Below are 19,880 nucleotides of genomic sequence, written 5' to 3'. Positions count from 1 at the left end.
TTAAATGGATTACAAAAGCACGCTTTCCACACCAGTTCCTTCTGTTTCTGGTTATCCGATAAAGGCCTATAGCAGCAAAAAACACGTTAAGTGAACGAGGCCAAATGTGTCGTATTACTAGAGCAAATACGGATCAAGAATAGAAAAACATTCGAAATTACGTTCCTGACATTATATTACTTATGTAAGCTCTGTAATACTATTTAAAACAGGTGTTACATGCACACAACAGAGTTAATGAACAAGAAACAATCGTAAACAGTAGTTTGCTAATGTTTTGGGCTATTTAAAATGGCTGCAGGCCCCGCCCACTCTGGCTTCAGAACAACGTACAGCGTAAGTCTGTAGTGCTTTTTTTTTAAAAAAAAAAAAAAAACCTCCGTGCAACCACATATATTGATTATATACCTCCCGTCAAACATTTGTCACAGGGAAGAATATGAAAGTTGATGCTCCTCATTTCACTCACACAGTTTAAGCAGTGCTCGTAGTTTCCTGTGTAACCACTCACTCGGAAATCGCCATATATTCGGAAATATACAGTGAAATATTTGTGACAAAGAAGGACATGAAATTTATTGGTACTCATTACATTCACATCAATTTAAATTCTCCTCTTAGATTAACTCCTATCCGCTCATTTCTAGATCGCTACATATTCGGAAATAAGCAGCGCAATATTTATGAAAAGGAAGAATATGAATGTTATTGCTTCTTTTTACACATGCAGCACTTCAAGCTGTCCTCTTAGGGTCCTGCCTAACCGCACTCCCCGAAATCTCCACATCTTCGGAAAAAAACTGTATCGGTGTTTTACCCTGTAAGTTGCTATTATTGGTCACACACTGAATGATGTATCTAAGCATCTAAGTTAAGATTTCAAAGTGAGAATATAGGTAAACCACAGTCCTTCGTTTTATAAACAACGATAATTTAAATAACTCCGAATACTGACACACTCGTACTTGTATTACATTTATAAGAAAGTCCCAGAATGTGTTAACAACGCTAAGATGGAAAAAAATATTAGCGTAGAGCAGGACAAGACACTACCCACTACGCTGGGCCCGTTTTTTGATGTTTAACCGTTATGATCTCGGTTATCGTCCTTTCTCTTGAAGGCTTAAATCGTTGATGCATTATTAACTGACATTTAATGATAAGAATGACGTGTTTGTGATAAATCTTCAATGCGCCGTTGCCTTAAAACAGCATACTGCAAATTATAATACAAAACAGCTAAATATGCCAAAATCAATAGCGCCTGCTGCATCGAGTCAAACATAGTACACCAGTACGATGTAATCAAAGGAGTGTAATAGCCCTGGTCTTCAACAGAAGAGGTGTAATTCTGCCGTCAACATTTACTGTCAAATGTTACCGTGCTATACTCGCCAATCCTTTTAAATTGTGACGGCTGAAAAGTGTTTAGGGTAGATGCCAATTATAATTAATAAATAAAATATTATTAATAAGTTACGCGATCTCTGCCAAACTCTGCATAGCTTGTAATTATCTGTGATTTGCACTCAATTATTCGAGTGATGTGTATTTCCATATGTTGTGTGACAGTTTCTACGCCTCCTGTATAAGTAAGTATCAACTATCAGTTATGTAAGTATTTATAATTACGGACATCTGCAAATACTTACGTTCCCTCAAGATTCAAACAGTCAGCACCAACAACATTATGAAAATATCGTGGGTTATGTAAAATGTTGTAAATTGCTGGGCAGATGTAATGCATTGATATCAGACATATTACACAACAACTGTAGTTTACACGTGAACCTCTTTCTTTCAAAAGCGAAAATTCTGATTTATTACCAGCCATTTTGTCGTCGTTGCGTGTCCGTGTGTGTTGCTTTTACGTGGAAGACATTTCAGTAATAACACACTGCCTGTATCCTCAATACTTTTTTTTTTCTGTGCAATGTACGTCCAACGGTTTTCGGAGCTGAAACTCCACTTTCGAGGACTATACTGACGTTTCTGAGAGCTACTGCTACTTCAGCTTTTCGTGTAGCAGTATAAGGTCTGTTTCTCAGCTTTACCAGCATATCGGCACAAGTGTTGCATTTGCTTCTTTACATTTCTTTTATCGCACGTGTCGTCAACATGACGCGTCACTCGTCGCGACCACTAGGCTAGATAGCAGTCGACCCAGTAAGCACAGATCACCAAATTATAAGAAGGTCCTAGCTACGGGACCGAAACGGAGAACGACAGTAAACTTCAAGTTCTGGAACACATGAGTGAAAATCTTTATTTTTTTTTTTTTTTGCTTTGCGAAATTGAGTTTTTTAGATAATAATATTTTTATTTATACTTTATGGGTGGGCCTCTTAGTCTGATGGCAAAGTGTGTTCTTGGAAACGTTTTTGTGACCTTACAAGGTAATATATTCGAGAGAGCGCAATCAAAAAATAAGTGTAGCTTCTTGTAGCTGTCTGTAAAATATAGTAAATGACATCGTGGTCTCCTTTTGACTGTAGAATTATTTATTTGTAAAACCCAGCATTGCAATTTCGACTGTGTGGCCATTATCAAGTGGTAACAATTGCACTTTAGCACTTGACAAAACCTAAAAATCATCTGACATTACGTTAGAAGTTGGTTTCACTGCATTTTGTTTCTGATTACGACTTTCTCATTAGAACTTCGTGTGAATTGCATTCTTGGGAATGCATTGTACCAGGGGAAGTCAAACAGTAAACGGACTTTTCAGGAGTCGGACAACATATTTTCCCCACAAACATCTCGCGCATTGACCACGTGGTAAAAATTCGAGAAATTAGAGCCAATACAGAGGCTTACCGACAGTCATTCTTCCCACGCACTACTCGAGAATGGAACAGGGTTGGAGGGATCAAATCGTGGCACCGAAAGTACCCTCCCCAATACATTAGGTAGCTTGCGGTGTATCATGTAGATGCAGACATTTGAAATTTCTCGCAGTAGGGTTTAGTAACACTGCTAGTATATAGCGCTGAAGTATTGTCGTTTTCAAATATTCCTTACATGTTATTCTTTATTATCACCGCGTTGGTCATATTGTAGCAGACAGTGGTACATGGCAGCTGCATTCGCGATCTGCACAAAGAAGGAAATGAGGGCAATAATCCGCTTTTTGTTTGCGGAAGGTATTAAAGTCGCGGAAATTATTCGTCGAATGCAAGCGCAATCTAGTGAGAGCTGTTTATCGAGAAGCAAGATCCACGAATGAACAAAGCGCTTCACACAGGGAAGAACTTCTCATGTGACGAGGAAAGATAGGCAGACCATCGATCAACAACCGAGAACAATTTGGAAGTCGTTAAGAATCAAGAATCTTCATTCACCATAAATCATTTCACAGTGATATGGGTTTCGTCAATTCGATACAAGATAAAGTATATACAATACACGGTAGTACAATGCGTAGCATTAAATATCAGTTCTACAAAGTTTATGCAGTACATAATAATACAATTAAAAGTAACAATTTTTAAAAGTTAATATAATCTGGTAAATCAAAGTATTCTTTAATATTAATTTAAAACTAATTATATCCATGGTCCGAGCAAAGACTGGTAACTTATTGAAAATTCTGAATGGGTTTACTTTGTGAGAATTTCAAGTCATTGCTAACCTGTGCCTAGGTATATCTAACTTCGACTTAGCCCTAATATTGTGGTCATGAATTTCCCCCCTGACAACAAGTTCTTTCATATTATTTTTAATGTAAAGTCCTGCAACTTATATATAGATTTACAACAGTAAGTATTTTGAGCCTTGTGAAGAGTGGACGACAATGTTCCAAATGACCTGTCTTACAAATTAAACTCAAAACTTTCTTTTGTATTTTTGAAATGTTTACGACATGAGGAGAATGTCCCCATACAATAAGGCCATATGATATTGCGATTGGAAACGTCCAAAGAATGTCATCTGAAGGTAATCCATGCCTACCATGTCCCTTATTATCAAAAAGAGGTATGATACCTGAGATTTCTTTTTGCAGACATGATTGATATGTTCTTACCAATTAAGTTTGGAGACAATGTGAATACCTAGAAGTTTTACTGATTTAGTTTCTATATCCTTTGTCATGCCTAGTATGAGCTGTTGTGTTTTATTTGGATTACGTAAGAGTTTATTAGCAGTAAACCAGTCCAAAGTTATGTCAAGAGATTCTTTTGTTACGTGATTGAGTTCAGAGATGTTCTGATGAGAGGTAAACAGTGTAGTATAATCTGTGTAACATATTACAGGATGTGGTATGTTGTAAGGCAGGTCATTGATTGCAACAATGAAAAAGAAGGGTCTGAGGATAGATCCTTGGGGAACACCTGTGTCTATCTCGAGCAAGGAAGAATGTATATTCCTGACTGAAACGAATTGTTTCCTGTTGTTCAAGCAAGAAGTGATGATGGCTAAAGTGTTCTCTTGCAACCTATAGTATTCCAATTTCTTTAGTAGGATGTCAACAGGAATGCAATAAAATGCCTTGCTTTAGTCACATAATACAAGTGATACTTTGTTTTTGTTGACAATAGCAGATAATGTTCGATCGATGATTTCTAAAACACCAGGAGTTGTGTTTTTTCCCTTGCGAAATCCAAACTGAAAGTTACAAAGTAAGCCATGATCTTCAAAGTACGGTGATGGAAAACAGTTGAATCACAGAGGATGAAATCGCCAATACTTTACAAAGGTCTGTCAGTCATGTTTCAGCGTATTTCATCCTACACGACAGACAAAATTTTCAGTAAGTGTGTGCAAGGTGGGTACCGAAAGAATTTTCAGCGCAGCATGAGATGCAAAGCATTTGGCCCATTATCATCGCGAGGTAAATGGATTTTTACAGCAAAACGTTAACGTAGATGAAACGTGTGTGCATCACTACGAACCGGAAAGTAAGACTGCGAGCATGGTTTGGAAACACCAATCATCGCCAGAAGTTAATAAATTTAAACAAATATCAACTGGTAACACTACGCTGACGCTATTCTGGGACATGGGAGGTGTGGTAGCCGTTCATTTTACCCCTAGACGCGAAACTGTGAACAATGGGAACTAATGTAATGTGTTGCTCACTAAACTGAAACCTGCAATCAGGCCCAAACGTCGCGATAAACCGTCATCATGCAGCAAGATTTCACTCGACAACATCCTGCCAAACGGACGGCCGAAACAATAAAGTAGCTGGGATTCGAATTGCTGGAACTCCCGCCATACAGTCCAGACCTGGCTCCAGGCGATTTCCATATGTTTGGGCCATTGAAGAAAGCGCTCAGGGAAAGAAGATTTGCTAACGATGCAGAAGTCGTTAATGCGGAGGAAAATTGGTTACATGTGCAACCAAAAAACATTTTTCCGGCTGAATCAAAAAACTTGTGAAACATTGGACAAAGTACGTATGGAGGTTACGCAGAAAAGTAATGTATCTTTCAGTTTTATACGATTAGAATAAATATTTCTTTTATCAAAAGTCCCTTTACATTTTGACTTCTCGTAAATATGGTGCTCTATTGTGCTAAGATTTGCTCGCGTAAGTAAGACAGCAATGGATAGGGTAAATGATTCCGTTCTTGTTTCCTGTAAAACAGAACCTGGTTTCGTCGCATGAAATTCTATGCATCAATGCGTAAACTGCACGATTTAAGTGAATTGTATGTATCTTGCTCGTTTTATACGTTAATTTTGTTTGCATCCGTTATTCGAACTTTCTGGGTATTTCCTGGGATTTAATGAAGAAGTTCGAATATTTTCTGGGGGTGGGGCTGGGAGGATGATTGTAGTACATTCATTTCTGCTAAAATGTACTTTTTGCAGTACCTGTTAACAACATGTGAACACATTGCGTAACCACTGTTGCATTTTAAGCATTTGCAAGGAAGGACACAAAGGAGACAAAGCATACTCAACGACATCTGCAGTCATACTTAGCAAATCACTGTGAAATGCTTGGCACTCAGTGGCAAGAACCAATAGCAGTCAACATTATGTACTCATTCCGTGCCAAGACGTAGTAAAACTGAATATCAGTTATGCCAAAGGCTGCTAACATGGCGTTCTCCATTAAATGGGAGGAAGTATGGCAAACAGATGCAAACAAACAACTTAGTAAAGATTGAAAATGTAAAACTGCTGATGATGTCACTGTATCTCCCAGTCTCTGGCCTAGTTAAGCATAATGTTGCATCACAATAATCGACTGTATACCGATAAATCTCATCTGTCACATGCGCCGAACTATTTTTTCACTTTCCATTATTTTGCTTATATACGATCCAGTAAAAAGTCGACGCTGTGAAATGCAGTTACAAACTTTTCTACGGCAAAAAGGTCTCCAATTCCTCCACGGGGTTTACAGTATTATTCAGGTTTTCATCATATACGGTTCATGTCTTGAAAGCGAATTCTGGGACACTGCAATCTTGTGGATGCCCCAGAGATTATTTACAAACAAATTAACATCAGACTAACTGCCTCAAAAAGGAACAACAAGAAGGGGTAGGCGAGTAAGACGATGGCGAGATGAGCTGCAGTGTTGCGATGGACTATATTGGCGACAATACTACGGGACACAGAACAGTGGAAAAAGTCAACAATAGTGGAACTCTAATTTCTAGTAACAAACATAACAAATAAACATAGATAAACAAACGAACACACCACTGAATGTCATTACTCATGCCCTGGGTTCAACTTAGTGGAACTCTAATTGTTAGTAACAAACATAACAAATAAACATAGATAAGCAAACGCAAATACCACTGACTGTCATTACCCGTGTCCTGGGTTCAGCTCGAACTCTTCTAAACTGTAATATGCTAGTGGTGCTTATTGTGGATAGATTACTGTAAGTGAGGTGTTGTCACAGGTGTTTATGATTAATGTCTGACATAGCATATTGATCCGACGTTGATACATCTCTTTTGTCATGCTGATGATGTCGAAGGCGTTTAAGGAAATTTTCTTCGACCACAGGCAGACTTAAAGCAACAACCACTGCCGCTCCTTTTGACGACAACATGTTTATTTTCTCCCTAGGGATCAGCATAAGAGCGGCAAGCAGAAAGAAGACCGCGAGCAGTCAGTTTCAATGGCTCACTGGGGTGTTCAATTCGAGACAAGAGACGTCACTCTGATTGAAGAAGGCAGGTTTTCAGCTTGAGTTTCAGGCGGGGGGGTATGGTGTGCCACTCACTACCGCAAAAAAATGGCGGAAGAATTATGTTGAATGAGGCATTCTTGGCTCAGGCAGGAAAAGACTGAGAACACTGAGCTTGTGCGTAAGAGGACACAGTAAAAGGAGACAGTTTCTCGCTCTAAACGCGAACCAATTGCAGTGAGGGAGTAACTTCCCCTGTTCCAGTGACACAGTTCGCCCAAGGCTGAGGGAAGCTGGACTGCACAGACAAAAATCTACTGTAAAATAGGAATTCAGCAGGGAAGACATGTTGTACTAACTGGCATTCTCAGAGCTCCATCAGAATGTGGCGTGGGAAAACGTAATCTTCACAAATGAGAATGTGTTTGCCACGAGCAACGATGCCCAAGAGTAGTTTATCAGCCAGGAGGGACACGACATCGTGAAGAATAATATGTAGCGATGATAAGAAGTGGTGGACAGCTATCGCTTTTCTGCTGGGATTGTATTTTTGCAAGAGGAGCAGGAATGCTTCATAGAATTGAGGGAACCATTGAAAGCAGGCAGTACACTCACATATTGAAGAATGCTACACAATGAAGGAGGATTCACGCTACAGAAAGCCCATTTACCTGTACGTTAAGTCTGCATTCGTTCAGCTCCAGCTGTCCAAAATGAACATTAACGTCATGGACTGGCCGCCATGGATGTTGATCTGAACACAATGGAAAGTGTGTGGGCGGAGGTAGCACGAACACTGGCCACAAAACCAACGGGCTACCGTTGACCACCTTTGGGACTGTGTTCTTGAAGCCTGGAAGGAATTGCCTCTTCTAGCAATTGCGTCCAACGCCTCATAGATTCCACGCCAAGACACATAATTGAACTCAGAAATAATAGGGGATTTTCGACAAAATAATAGAGCACTGAAAGCATTTTATTTTTCTTACTTGTTCTTCTGCTCAATTTTCTATCAGCGAGAGGCAGTGGAAGATCACTTGGCAGTGGAAAAATATCGAGCTCGGTATAAGAAAATATTTCAAGTTCATCTCCCCATTCCCCTCTATTGCCAGCTGCTGGATCATTCCAATATTACTCAAAACTTTTCTTCAAATATTTATTTACCTTTAATTTCTCCTACCACCTCTCCCTCCCCCCCCCCCACCTCTCTCTCTCTCCCATACATCCAGAGACTCGTAGGACACATTGACTAATTTCAGTAGCATACTGCTGAGTACTACTTCCTATACAATGGTAAGGAAAAGTGGGCTACAGAGTAATGCAGTTTCAATGGCTCACTGGGGGCGTTCAGTTCGAGACAAGAGTCATCACTCCGATTAAAGAAGGCAAATTTCCAACTAGAGTTTGTGGCAGAAGGTATGGTGTGCCACCCACTACTGCAAAAAGATGGTGGAAGAGTTATGTTGAATGACTCTTTACAAATTAAAGTGCAACAATTAAGTCCAGATAATACAATACCAACAAGAGCATTTCGTGGAGAGGCTCTCTTCTAATGTAAGAGCAATAGTCAGGGCCACAACTGGGCTGTATCTCATTTGTGCCTCCATTGCGACTGAGCTGCGCCTTCTTGTGAATGAGCCATGTGGCTGCCGCCGACCATCCTACATCACGGCGGCAGAGGGCTCTCGTGGTACGGAGCATGGAGGTAAAAATAAGAGGAGTTGTCGTGGCGTCACAAACTTGAAGCCGACCCAAGTGTACATCCGCCATGTTAGCTACCCCAAAACATTCGCTTCTGGTGTTTTGATTCCGTGGAGTCGTGAAGTGTTTTGATAAACAAAATGCCGGCTTGCGTCGCTTACGGGTGTACTAATCGTTCTGATTGTAGTCTAAAGTTTAAACAAATCACATTTCATTCGTAAGTGGACTTATTTAAGCTTTATTTTCTTATATATACTTGACATTTTTATGCACTGTAAAGTTTTACAGTACGGTTTTATTTCTGTGATTTGACTTTAGATTTCCTGTCAATCCAACGCAAGGAGCTCTCTGGAGGTGAGCAATACACTTGGCTTTCATTGTTTGGTTATTCCCTAGTAACTGAAAACTCCTGGCAAGAAATATCCTGGAAATAGGAACTAATGTTGTTAAATGCAATAATTTAATATAAAAGTCATTTACTACATGTTGTTTATTAAGTCTTCAGTAAAATGTGTGGAACATCTGTTACAGTGGTTAAATTATAAGTACTTAAAGGGTTACATATTTGTTAAAGCAAAGTTCCCTATCTAATTCCAGGCTATTTAGATCATTACATTAATCACTGTGTTGTCGTGTTACCCTGTAAACTGCTGTTATTTGCCACACTGAATGTCACTTCATAGGTATCTTCGTAGGTACAAAACAAAGCAGATGTGTAAACTACAATGGGCCTGACAATCTTAAATTCGGTTCTTTTCTTTCGTAATTTAACGAATCTTTCACTTTGTTGACATGACAGCTGGCTTGTTTATATCATCCCTGCATACATCTATGGGACACATTTAAAATTTGCATTTGAGGTACGGAGTCACGGAGTCTAAGCGGACATGGCCCATTGGTCTGCCGGATCTCGGCCCACCAATATCAGCATCTGATGGAAACTTGTTTTGCCTTTACCAACTGTGTGATGCCAGTGGAATGTTATCTATCTATCATAATACCTCTGAAACCTCCTCACCATTGTTGTGTAGTGTAAATGAGCAAACTACGAAAGGGGGAGAGCTGGATGCAAATAACAATGAGGAGACAGGAGCCAAAACTATGGCCAATGCCAAGCTCCTGCCCTGGCATACACCCGGATCCTGCCCAGGAATACCAGCCAAAAAATTGGGCAGATGGAGCACACACACATCCTGAGGCAGAGCAGCAAAAAAGATGGAGGCATCTCGATGACTGCAGAAGGATCCGAGGTGGAATGTGGGGCAGCTGCCGGGAAAAGAGGTCTGCCCCCAGATGACAGTGGCTGTTGAGAAGATGACGACTGTGTAAGTCAGTGCATTGACTTCCATTGGCTAGGGGCCTTTGGGAGCTGGATACAGGCACGCACAGAATCTGAAAGCACAAAGCCTGTGTCAGGATCACGCAATTCACATGGACGAATATCATTCTGATAGCGCCTCAGCAATCCTCTTGGTCCGTGCAGTAAAAATATAAAATGTCCAAGATATTGTACAATGGTGTCTCGCTTCCAGCACCTCCATCTGCCATACAGTCTGCAAAAGACTGAATCGTTAGTGTGATACTTTGCCTGTCGTGGCAGAGTGGGCACCACCTGTCAGGGTGGGTGCTGTTACTGGAACAAGGTGCAGTAGCACTTTCCATGTAACAGTACCAATGGTGATGGTCCGTTGTGTGGCTGGGAGTGCTAGGAAGACAAGAATAGCAACAGATCTTGATCACATGTGTGGGAGGCACAAAGTTTGTCCATCTGTTGCTTAAATGTTAGTACGCTGCGTTCAGCTGCACCTTTGGATTTCAGGCGGAATGGTGCACTCATGATGTTGTTGATGCCAGAGATGGTGCAAAACTGTTGAGTCTCGTTGGCAAAAAATTGAGGTCAGTTAAAATCACTTCAGGTATCCCTTGAGGCAAAATATTGGCAGCAAGGCCTGAATTGTGGAACGAGCCGCAGCAGAGTGTATAGGAACCACGAAGGGAAATTTGCTGAAATCGTTAACACCAATGAGCTAATATGTATTGCAAGTCCAGACATTGGCAAGATGCTTGAGGGTTGGGCCATTCAGAGAACTGACGCTGATAACCTCGCTGTCGAGCGCCCTTAATCTCCAGAGAACAGCACAGGTTTAGCACTGAGAAGTCAATGTTCAGTTTGTGCCTCTAGACTGTGCCAAGTGCAATGATTTCACGCCGATTGCTTGGTGCAGACGACCCCCTCCACTGACCTTGGTGTAACAAACAAAGCCCATCAGGGTGGAGAACCTGAGGTATGACAACATGCGACTGTCATTATCGGTACAGAGCAAAATGATGCCTCATACTGTTATCCAATAAAAAGGTTGTAATAACATTTAGAAAGTGTATTTTTTATGCAAACTTACACTTTGAAATGGAACCATGCCTACTGACATTAACAAAGTCGAAGTAAGGTAAATTAGACTACCAGTGTTGGTTGTTGAAGGATTCTAGTGCGAGTCGTTTACAAGGTATCGTATTTTGGAAAGTTCCCACACCGACACTTATCCAGCACTTGTGGTAGCACACACTAAAGAACAACACAAGTGTAGACACCAGTTATGTGGATTCTGAACAGTAATGAGACAATTACCATTGCACATTGTGTTCAAAATCACCAGTGGCAGCTGCAGTACACACTTAGAGTGTGGTATGGAACGATTGCTACATATGTGCTAGCATTTCAGCTGAGATGTCTAAGTAGGCTGCAGCAATATGTCATTGCATCTCATCAAGTATAGTTGGTATGTCCTTGTGGACAGCATCTTTCAGCTTTCTACACAGAAAATAGTCAACAGACATCAAGTCCGAAGAACAGGCTGCCCAGTTCAAATGGTTCAAATGGCTCTGAGCACTATGGGAATTAACTTATGAGGTCCCCTAGAACTTAGAACCACTTAAAACTAACTAACCTGAGGACATCACACACATCCATGCCCGAGGCAGGATTCGAACCTGCGACCTTAGCGGTCGCGCAGTTCCGGACTGAAGCGCCTAGAACCGCACGGCCACTCCGGCCGGCGGCTGTCCAGTCCAATGATTTGGAAACAATTTGTGAAAGCATGCTGTAGTACTTCGTGCATTATGAGCTGGATACTCATCAAGTTGGTGTCACAGGTTCCTCTTAGTCTGCAGCATCCGTGGAAGATGGTCTGTCAGGATGCTGCAGTACTTGTGTGTATTCAGTGTTCTGTCTATGAAAAATGGGCATATGAGCTGATGGTTCACTACCCCACACCACGCATTTACACCCCATGGACGCTTAAGTACCACCTTATGAAGACAACGGGGATTGTCAACACACAACAGAGCATGTTTCGGGAGTTTAGCTGGCTATGATTAGTAAATGTGGCTACGATACATCTGGAGTATCCCGTCTTAATGCCCATGTACAGAATTTAACACGATTCCCAAAATCGTCGCCGTACCGCTTTTGATGGACATAAATGTAATAGGGATGTAATCTGTGTCAATGGAGAATGCATAGGGCACTTGCCTGACTCTTGCCACTGCTTTGTGCGATTGCGTGGGAGCTAACGTGCGGTTCACTGCAACAGCAGCAGGAACATTAATTTCCCCCTCTTCTGTCGTAATTTTTTCCCTTCTGTTAGGTTGTCTAGGTGTTACACTATCACTTTCACGTACCTGGTTGAAGAGGTTGATAAATAAGTTCACAGATGGTTGACGTCCTTTCTTCCTATGCTCTCCTGCTTTTTCTGCATTGGTAAATCCCATCGAGCAGTCACGGCCTATTGCTTGGACTGTCACACACTAACTGACTAGCAAGTTGTACTGCACTCAAGGAGCACACAAACATGCTGTAAGCAAGCATAACAACATCATGCGTAGCAACGATGCAGGTTGACTGGCACAAATAAATGTCGGTGTGGAAACTTTTCAAAATACAATATCTCGTAAACGACTCACGCTAGAATCCCGCAATAAGCACCACTGACATTCTAATTTACTTGACTTTAAATTGGTAACGTCAATAGGCATTGTTCCATTTAAAAAGGTGTATGTTTGCACAAAAGTGCACTTTACAAGTATTATTACAATCAGTTTATCTGCTAACCGTATGAGCCCCTTGACTAGCAATCCATTCTGTGAAAACTGTAGCAGTAGTAGCACTTTCCATTTCTGCAATATCTGCGGTGGAATTTTAAAGTGACTCACCCAGTATAATCAAGCATTCTGATTCAAAATATAGCTTGATGAGCCCCGTGAATGGAAAATATAGCGAATCACGAATTTTACTGCTTTCATCCCGTACCAGTAACACGATGTTTGGTTTGTGTTCAACGAATTATACCGAGCTCAAAACCAATTAACTGCACGTATTTCTCTAGTCGAGATACGAACGTCTGAGTTCAGCCTTCTCTGAAAGCTTGTGAGCATGATTTTTTTCTAGTAGTCAATACAGTCAATATTTATTGTGTTGATAGCAAAGCCGATATGCAGTAAGGGCAGGTATTTCATTTCTCTCACACTCCATTACATAATCTGGGTAAACATTGTCCGAAATATCGCCGTCTTTTCCAGTAACATTGTGTTTATAATGAAGCCAGTGTGCAGTTAGGGCAGATAATTCTTACTCTCAAACACACAATTTCATAATTGGGGTAAACACTGCCATTTTTTCCTTTCTAGTGAATTCGCACAAACTATAAGAAAATGGAAACCTGTAGCTTTGAACACTACACCTACACTTCTATCCATTACGCCACGAGTTACAAATGTTAGAGTTGTCAGTTTCAACACATGATTTCATATGCTCGTAGAAGGTAATTTTGTGGCTTTAATCTTCGTTCCAAAATGTGCGGAGTTATAATTTCAATTCCGTTTGACGAATATGAGCGGCTTTAGAAAATTAAAAAAAAAACTTGTTGGGAGAATTGGTCTCCCATTCCTGAATGTAGGTAGTGAGCTCTTAAGAGCACGTTCTTAGAACGTGGGGCACTGAAGAAGGAACTATGATTGGCCAACGGCTGGCACCCTACCACTTGACTTAGTGAAAAGTCAATCAAAAGTTATTTTATTTGAAGTACAATGCCTGACAAAAATAAGTGAACCGTGCAGATGGGGAGGAGGAAACGAAATCAAACAAGATGATTGGGTATGCGATGTTATTTCAGTGCTTACAGAATCACGTCAAATTTAGAAAGAACTTGGCAGCGTGAGTCCACTTATCAATATGATTTTGCACCTCCTCTGGCCTGATGTATACACTGATTCGGTTTGGAAGGCTGTCATAAAACTGTTGTATCCTCTCCTGAGGCAAGCTGGCCTGCAGCTGTTGTAAGAAGTCCTCGATATCCAGGACAATGGCACTGGGCTAGAAGTGATCTCCCAGCTGGCCCCACACATGTCCTATCAGGAACAGATTTGCTGTCCAGGGGAGTACCTCAACATTGTGCAGACAGTTCATAGAAACACATGCCACGTTAGGACAAGCATTTTCCTGCTGAAAAATAGCACCATGTTACTGCCACATCAGCGGTACCAAATGAGAACACAAGATGTCTGTGATGTACCGTTGTGCCACCAGGGCTCCCCAATCACTATCAGCCGTGACCTGAGGTCATATCCGATGACTCCCGACACCACAGCGCCGTGAGTAACGTGTGCTTCTCCAAAACAATGCAAGAATGGCACCTTTTCTGAGGTTACCTCTGTACTCATCAATGATGATCATCTGGAGTAGTGCACAACTGCAATTCATTGCTGATCACAGTGTGATACCGTTCATCAGCAGTCCACGCTTTCTAGATATGGCAACATTCCAAACACAGCTGTTTGTGCTGTGCTATTAATAATAGCCTAGACATGGGATGATAATTCCCTAGTCTGGCTGCTGCTAGCCTCCAATCAGTTGTGCAGGATAATGCAAAACAGAGATTCCACTACTCGTTCTCAGGTGGTAGGCACAGGTGTGAATGGGTTACGATATGCTTGGTGCACAATGCAGTGATCCTTCATTGTGTTGGTGAGACCCTGAAATGTTATGCTTATGTAGGTGAGTTATTCGGTCATCTAGAACTGGTACAAGGTTAGGAAAACTTGTTTGTACAGCTGAACAGCTGAGGGGCCAAGAACCAAGAGTACACATCCAGTCCAAGAAGCTGACTCGTACGGCCCAGCCCAGGTATGGAGGCACATGCCCAGAAACAGCTAAAACACAGCGTAGGGAATTTCGATGACTGTTCCTTGCTTAGCCAGGGGACACCAAAAGTGTGGGAGTGTAAGACATTCTGCAATAAGGCTACTTACAGCTCTTAGAAATTCTATAATAAGTAACAGTTAAATAACAAAGCAAAAAATGATTACATATGCGATATCAGAAAAATGACGTGCATCCAATGAGCAGTAACATTTTCAAGAACTAAAAAACTACAATAGTTAATATTTTAGAGTGATGAACCTTTGAATTAACAACTTTTAAATGGTTCATACGATTTCAACAAACAAAATTTCACAAGGTAGCGTTGAAGTAAGACTATCATCCCTGAAAGCCATTTATCTGTATCTAATGTATTTATTGATTCATTATATATTTATACATTTTTCATTACATAAATATTTGTTAAAGCACCATGTCGTCCACAATAGCACAGCAGCTGAATGCAGCATGAATATATCAAATCTTGTTATATTTTTCTCGTTATTTAAGGAATATGTTACTATTTTTGCCAATATCATTGTTTAAATATATTTACAGTTAATATAAAAAACAATAGCCTGTGTTAACTGACACCACTACTGAAAAGAGTGCCAAAAAAAGCTTCTATCAAGCAGACATAAATAGTTGTTTAAAAATATTTAAATAATTTAATGACATTTTGATGTCATTTAATGTGAGTGAACTTGTGCAGGAGTGCTGGCTTATTTATTTAAGAACAAACCTTTATTTATATTTATTGTAAAAGGTTTACAAATGATAGGATGCTTATAACATTTCTTTATTTAAATATTGTTATAATATATTAGTTCGGTGTGGAAAGTGGTCAGTTTGAGTCAAAATTGTATCTGGAGAACATAAGAATGCTATGTTTTTGGTGGGGATGGCCTTCAGCCATTGAGAGATAGACAGTGACAGAACACCGCTGGTGTCAAGTGGAGACAGATACTTTAGAGTGGAGCACTCAAGGGAGTGACTGTGGGTGCTTTTACGTTTGAGCTGGAACAAAGCAGACATGCCTGTGGTAACATGTGTTATACATTCATGTGGGTGACAGATTCTGGGCAGTGAATGGCCACTAAACTACTTTAACTTTTGAAAGAACTGTAACTTTTGCAAGGACTGAATGTGCTCAAGTGCATAATTTTAACTTTTCACTTGCATTATGGAACTGAGAATGGAAACACCATGAGTTTCTACTTGTCATCTCACATGTGATAGTTTGTAAATCATCATGCTGAATTGAGCAGGCAAATATTTCATATACTGCGATCATAAAGTGTACTTAGTTTTTCACGCAATTTGGATGACTATTTAACTTGGTAATTCTGCTATCATTCTTGTAACACTGTCAATCCAACATTATTGCACTGTATAAGGTTATCCTTCTGTCTATATTATGACTGGTTACTCTATGACCAATTTCTGTTTGTCTAAGAAATACTTTATTGAATAAACAGTATTCAACAGAATTCTCTGGTATTGTATATCAATTACAGACTTTAGAGTAGAACCATTTTTATTAATTATTTATTTATCTTTTATTTAATACTTCTGTTTATTTTATTAATTCACAATTATAGCCTGTACACAGACTATTTGACTGCACGATCGCAGCTTCACATTATTCTTTGCAACATGTTAGCTGCTGGACATTAAAGCAGACATGCACGGCTCAACGCTATGGCATTATCAAGCTAGTCTTCTTAAACAGAGCCTTACATAGCCCAGTTACTTAAAGTACAAACAGCATCAGGTAAAGTTACAATTGGTTTGCTTATATGGGATGGTGGTTAGAGAGCAACTTTTCAGCAATGTATCGAATAGGTAATATCACAACCATTGACAATGGGTATAGTAACACATTTTCAAGCAGTCCAACATCAGGCCACTGTCACATCCAAATGACCCACAAATCTGGATATTGCACAATTCACACAGTCAGCCAAACAGTGACGCATAATGAGGCCCCTTTCAAATCCCGTCAAATGCTGATAATGCTGTCTCGCACTCGACCCAAGATCTCTGTATCCTCCATGATGAGCTTTCAGTATCTGATTCTGTTCATGCTCCTTACATACTCTACCAAGCCTGGTAACAATACTAAAGATGAACAACACTAATCCATTCTTGTGACCATTCTCCTTGTTACAGAGCGTTGCAACTCTCATCATTTACAGACCCACCAATGGTTACACTGACCTCCAATGACATCATCTGGGTGCTTTGTTTTTTTGTCAAGCAGTGTATAATTTTATTTGCACAGTTTCTACTGGACAGATAAGTAGGATGCTGAAGAATATTTATAGTTTCTCTCTTGAAAGGTGATTCTTGAAGTTTTCCAACCAAGTTTCCATGATGTGCTTCCTGTCGATTTGAACAGCATTCAAGTATGGATGGTATTTTCTCTTTTTTTTTAGACAGATTACAGTCAGTTTTGCTGAATCCTAAGAAGGCATTGTACTGTGCCATTTTCTTTATATATCGTTAACCTATGTGATTGTTATTCTTCATATCTTTGCTACACAACATTTCTCCTGGTCTTTATCTCATATCTTCAAGTGGTCATCTTGTTCATTATTGTATTTGGCAATGTTGGTGGGCAGATGCCTCCTTACTGTTACTACCAGTTTCCTTCTCCTCTCCCCTCCACCTCTCTCCCAGAACAGAAGTTACAAACCCCAACTGCCTGTGTCCAGTGTAATCCATGCAAAAGTTTGGTAACGTTTTCTAAACATCTGTGAATTGTGAAACTGAGGCAAGGCATAGGTACCAGCTCTGTATTCACCTAGTTGGACGTGGGACACCACGTAAAATCCACATCCATGATAGCAGGCAAACTGGCACATGTTCTCAATCCACTACATGGATTCAGTCTGGGGCTGGTACATCTCCCCAAATCCCAGAAGCAGTATGCCAACACACATGTTCATCCAAGCAGGTATCTCTGGGATACAATGTTGCTGCAAAACATTTGTGTAATATGACTATGCCTAGTTGTGTCTCATTTACCTGTAGTCAAAGGATACCTCAAGGTCACATTTCTTAAAGAGCACAGCTTTGTACTTTCTTGAAGAACAGAGCTTTGTACTTCTCCACATTAAGAGTTAGTTGTCAGCCTTAGTACAAGGTTGAAATTATTTCTTCAAAATCTAACTACATATTATCATGATTTTTACTGAATTCAGTTTCTTGTTTCTCCCATGACACTGGAAATTGTGACTGTGAGCTGTTACACACGTTTTTATGTACAAAAAGGTAATAACCTTCTTGCTAATTTTCCTCCACTAAGCTGTATTTATTGTTTCTTTTTATTTGCAACTGATTTCTAAGCAACTGCAGGTTCATCCTCAGGTTCTTTAGCACTGTGCACATTACCCTATTGTGTGGTAACTATAAGTTAGAGATCAAAGCAATTACAGCTTCATCGTTGGGCTCTTCAGTGGGACACCACAATGCTAAAGTGCCTGCTGATCAAGCTGTAGTTCCTTTGAAATCAAAAATAAATAAATGAAAAACAAAATATGTACCACCATCTTGTGTTGTGTATATAACATTGAAGCAATTTGTGCAGTGAATTACGTTGGCAATCAGTGACAAAATATAATGTGCAATAGTGTAATGTCAATCAACAGCTTCACCATTACACCAGTGATGCAAGTGAAGCAGCATGGTGATGAAATTGCTGTGATATACATAGTCAACAACAAAGAAGAAAACCAGTAGAAGACATCACTGATTTCGATTTCTAGATATACACTGCCCCCTTCCTTCCCCCCAAATGTCACACCACCAGCTACAGCAAAAAACAGTGGACAAAGTGTTCTACATTAATCTATTTTAAGATGGTTTATTTTTAAGTAACATTTCTCTATGTATATATGTATGTATATACGCTTGAAGATGAACAGAACATGTTCGAACCGTGTTGCACTATGTTAGATTAAGCATAAAATAAAAAGTGACTGGTAGCAGAACCTTGAAATAAATAATTAAAATATATACAGCTGGGTGAAGGAAAAATAGTGCAAGAACAGCTTTTCTTCTCCATAACAAAAAATACCTTCCCCATGGGTAACTCCATCATCGTAAAGGACAAATTATACATTGGTCAATATTATACTGTTTAATGACAATAACTGTGACCTTTCCATATGTCAATGATGTGTGCAAGCAGTTAGTCCATTGTTGTTGTTATCCAGGTCCACTTCAGGCTGCTACTGTTGGCAGCAGTCATGTCCGGCAAACAGTACCCACTGGGCTACGACCCGCAGATCCTGTCAGTGCTGTACGCAACAGAGAACCGGCTGCGGACACGATGGTTCTTCAAGAATCTGCACCTACTGCAGCAGATCATCGCAGATGCCCCTCGTCTGGCTGAAGGTGAGGCAGACCGCCGCCTCAGAGAGCTGCAGCAGCCACAGCTACTGCAGTTGCGCACCAGGCCACGCTTCCTCAAAACTGTCCGCAGGCCACCACCACCTCTGCCACCCCCGGACCCTGAGGTTCAGCTGGACTCCATGCGGCCACCATCACCACGCACCAAACAACTCATATATTCCCAGGTCAGCACTTCCAAGTTCTAAGTTTGACACAGAGACAGAATTTTATATGTAGCTGGTCATTAAAACTGCAACAGCATGAAGGTGGCATGCTAGAGATGTCAAATTATCATGAAGTGTACTACATGCTTAGATAGAAAAGTATTAGCATTCCAGTGTCTCCGCACAAACTACGTACGAGTAATCCCATTGACATTTGGTTGACAAGGAAAGATTATGCTGCAGGTTTCCCATTCACAAAATGCATTTGAATATTTCAATTATTTGTGAGAAGAACATGTGTAAGAAGGAGAAACATCTGCCACCA

General features: G+C 40.4%; 1 protein-coding gene across 1 annotated transcript in view; it reads left to right on the top strand.

The window, feature by feature from the left end:
• The first annotated feature begins 14,953 nt into the window (after positions 1–14,953).
• LOC126260527 (protein ATP6V1FNB-like) overlaps positions 14,954–19,880 on the top strand; it is a 45,766-nt gene continuing 40,839 nt past the window's right edge. The window contains exons 1-2 of the mRNA XM_049957859.1: positions 14,954–15,074; positions 19,214–19,576. Coding sequence (XP_049813816.1) covers positions 15,030–15,074; positions 19,214–19,576 — 408 coding nt within the window. The 5' untranslated portion in view covers positions 14,954–15,029. The remainder of the gene's footprint in view (positions 15,075–19,213; positions 19,577–19,880) is intronic.

Source organism: Schistocerca nitens, chromosome 5, assembly GCF_023898315.1.
Source record: "Schistocerca nitens isolate TAMUIC-IGC-003100 chromosome 5, iqSchNite1.1, whole genome shotgun sequence".
In the NCBI taxonomy this organism is placed as follows: domain Eukaryota; kingdom Metazoa; phylum Arthropoda; class Insecta; order Orthoptera; family Acrididae; genus Schistocerca; species Schistocerca nitens.
This window is presented reverse-complemented; position numbering and strand designations above follow the sequence as displayed.